This window comes from Adiantum capillus-veneris, chromosome 20 (genome assembly GCF_014529385.1).
Source record: "Adiantum capillus-veneris isolate H3 chromosome 20, ASM1452938v2, whole genome shotgun sequence".
In the NCBI taxonomy this organism is placed as follows: domain Eukaryota; kingdom Viridiplantae; phylum Streptophyta; class Polypodiopsida; order Polypodiales; family Pteridaceae; genus Adiantum; species Adiantum capillus-veneris.
Window position 1 is genome coordinate 11,009,356 of NC_140950.1, and position 3,529 is coordinate 11,012,884.

The 3,529-nt window shown below is 46.1% G+C and overlaps 1 protein-coding gene across 1 annotated transcript; it reads right to left on the reverse strand.

Annotated features, from left to right (window-relative positions):
- Positions 1 to 337: 337 nt before the first annotated feature.
- On the reverse strand, positions 338 to 3,078 carry LOC147432086 (L-type lectin-domain containing receptor kinase SIT2-like). The gene has a single exon (XM_086492095.1). It carries the CDS (start codon positions 2,863 to 2,865, stop codon positions 748 to 750), a length of 2,118 nt encoding a protein of 705 aa, XP_086348221.1. The 5' UTR covers positions 2,866 to 3,078; the 3' UTR covers positions 338 to 747.
- Between the last annotated feature and the right edge of the window lie 451 nt (positions 3,079 to 3,529).

A 3,529-nucleotide genomic window follows, 5' to 3' on the forward strand; every position in this document is an offset into this window, starting at 1 on the left:
CTGGACCTTTATGGCTTTGTATCTACCTTATTTGTTCTTGCTGCCAAAGGAGGCGGGAGTCCCACTCGTAACAATTTTCAAAAACATGACAGGATAGGTAATAAATTTTGGCGAATACCACAAATCATGTATGCCTGAGTCCCCATGTTGTCTTGCTCTAGTTGTGATTTGTATGAAGTAAATTCCATAAAGTAATGGTCTGTCAACCGATTATTGTTGGGCATTTTATGTTCCCCCCGCGACATCAATGCCCAAGGTTAGAAAAAAACAATGTTCAGAGAAAAAGAGAGAAATAACATTATGGAACATGTCAACACAGACGGCCAGACATTCCCAATTGACAGAAAATGTGCTGTCATTTACTATCACAGCAAGTATGTATTGTCTTGCAAGAACTTTCCTTATCTCATACATAATTCACAAAGCATCTTAAAGAAAAGAGTCACAAAGCAATTTACAGTTGTATACATGCTCCATCAAAACATTCTGGCCAGAAATAAAAGAATTTACCCACTGTAACCCAAAACCGCCAAGACCATGTTCTTGATCCATTATGAAGCTTTTTCTGCTCTTCCACATCCCTTTCCTTCAGAGAAAGCCACTGCAAAATGATGTTCTACTGCCTTTGAGACTTTTGTGCCCACATCCATCAACCAGCCGATAGCCGGCAGCATTGTCCCATTTATGACCGATCCTTGCGCCAAAAAGCACTACTCTGTGATCCAATATGACACTTTGATGTTTGCACTACCTACCATTTGGAGCCTCCTTCAAAGTCTCCACACTCAAGGACATGTTCTTCGAATGCCCCATGAGAAGGGAGCTGGAATCATCAGAATGAGAGCGCATTGACAAACTTGTGAAATCTTGGGAAGCAGAGGTCAACGCAAGCGAGGAAAAGAGAAAAGGCGACGATATGACTGTTGGCATGGGCGGAGGTGGAGCGTCCCCGCCCAACACCTGCACAACGCGCCGCATAGATGGTCGGCCTTCAGGGTCGGGATAGCAACACAATAGCCCCAATTCCAATACCACTCTAACCATGTCAGACGTCTCTTGGCCTTCGCCAAGCAGAATCAGTTCTACAGCCTCTTGCAATGCCTTGTTCCTCTGCAGCTTCCATAGCCACTCAATCATAGAGCAACCCTCTTCCTCGCTCGGATCACTCATCTTCTTACCCATTGCCACTTCCAAGGCCAAAGCACCGAAACTGAAAACGTCTGTTTTTTCTGTTGCTTTCCGAGTGAAGAAGGATTCAGGTGCCATGTAGCCCCATGTACCAGCTACATTGGTAGTGCCAGGGACTACATCATGTCCATACAGCCGAGCCAGACCAAAATCACCAAGGCGCGCATTCATCTGAGCATCTAGCATCACATTGCTCGCTTTGATGTCTCGGTGAACAATTTTCTGCTCGCACTCTTCGTGAAGGTAGAGAAGAGCAGCTGCAATTCCTTGAAGAATATGCAATCTTTGGTTCCAAGAGATCTTCTCTTGATGATTGAAAAGCACCTTGTCCAAGCTTCCGCGGGGCATCAACTCATAGACAAGAACAAATCCCTTCTCCTGGCACCATCCGAGTAAAGGAACAAGATTGCGGTGGCGTAGCCGCCCTATTGTAGTCACCTCGGACACAAACTCCTTGGCACCCTGCTTTGATTCTTTGGATATCCTCTTCACCGCAACGGCAACACCATTAGAAGGGAGCACACCCTGGAAGACCTCACCAAAGCCCCCACTTCCCAGCCGATTCTTCTCATTAAACTTGTTGGTTGCTTTTGCGAGTTCACGGTAGCTAAATTCTTGGGGGAGCTGCTCTTGCAAAGACACTTGCCAATCTTTCTTGCTTAGATACCTGGCTTTGCGCCGTCTCCTCCTAAAATAAGCATACAGAAACACCAGAACTAGGATAAGCCCAAGAACACTCAAAAGAAGCCCTACAATGATGGCTATCCTGCTTGTGCTGTTGCTCTCATTCCCTGACGACATAGAAATATTTGCAGCCAGAGCTCCATCGCTGCTAAAACTCCATGCATAAACATGATATAACACAGTTGGCAGGGGCCCCGTTGAAGCAGTGAAACCCACATACATCTTTTCATTGAACAAACTCGACAGATTTAGCGAGCTGTTTGACATCAGAGGATATGTGGGTTTCCCTCCCAACACTCTGCTTATGGAGACATTAAGCTGATTTGTAGTGGCGTCATAATCAATCCAAGCTTGGATGTATGCTCCTTTCATTTGAACTGCATACCCATCCTCTGCACTCTGTATGGTTGGCGAGCTGCTAATTCTGTAGGCTGCCGAAGTGACTGCCCATGACACGATGTCGTTGACATCAATGCCGATGTGGTTCTCATCCTTATCTTGAAATTCAGGGTTTTTGTAAGTATCAAATTCAATGGCAAGAGTCTGGGTAGAGCTTCTACCATTGGTTTCGTTGCTGAAAATGCCCATAAAGCCTTGGCTAGAGTTTGGAACGCCGCCAAGGGTAGGCGCTATGACAAAGGAGATGCCATCTGCGAGATCTGAGGTGCTGCTGGGCTGGATGTAGAAGATGAATTGAGTGCTGAAGGAAAGGGGGACCCGTGTTCCCGCCGCAAGAAGCTCGATGGGAGTGCTGTAGAGGCAGCGACCGCTGGCCTGTGTAGCACCAGTTTCTGTGAGTTGCAAGGTGCTGTCTTGGAAGGATGCACTCTGGAAGCAAATGATCTCTGCCCTTGCCTCATCGCTGTCGAACCCATTGTAGGCGAAGCTGGTGGCTGCGTCACAGTTGCAGAGAAAGGGAAGGAGGACATGGCAGAGGAGGGGAATGGAAGCACAGAGGACTGGGAGCGTTGCAAAAAATTTCGGACAGACCATGTTACAGATGCAGACCTGATGATGATGTCTGTGAGAGAGAGAGAGAGAGAGAGAGTCTCTGTCTGCGCTTCTGGCAAAAGACCAGGTCGCCACGCATTTATCCACGCCGCCGTTAGGACAAGCCCCGTGTGCACCCTCCCGCCTTCTTCCTCAGTGCTCACCTAGCTCCATTCACACTGGTAGAGCGTAGACTGTTAGACTAGTAGGCGCCCTAGAAAGATACATTTTCCCTAACCGGGGAAAATAAGGGCAAACTTGAAATTCTCCCGGGTTTTAGGTCAATTGCCGGTATGTACACTAAAACTTCTGCAAATTTCCCAGTTTTCTTAGAGGCAAGCTCAAAATCTAGCTAGGCTTTTACTATTTCAGCCGGTTAAAATGCAGTTGACCCCGGTTCTTTCCTAACACTGGCTCACTCAGCACAGGGTCATAGAGAAAGGAACTAAGGCGTAGGTGAAAAGAGCTAAACTCGGCCGTTCGTTTTTTTTAAAGGAAAATTACCAAAATACCGCTCTAATTTGTGAAAATTCCCAAAATACCCTTCAAATTTCAACCCCTCATATTTTGTCAAAAATGCCCTGCAAATTTTTCAAAATTCTCGAAATACCTTTTGTTGTGAGAGTAAATTTATCTAAAAATAAAAAAAATGTAGCTTTTCATAAGA

Coding starts and splice junctions, on each gene's coding strand:
- LOC147432086 (XM_086492095.1), bottom strand. CDS start 2,865: ATGGTCTGTCCGAAATTTTTTGCAACGCTCCCAGTCCTCTGTGCTTCC.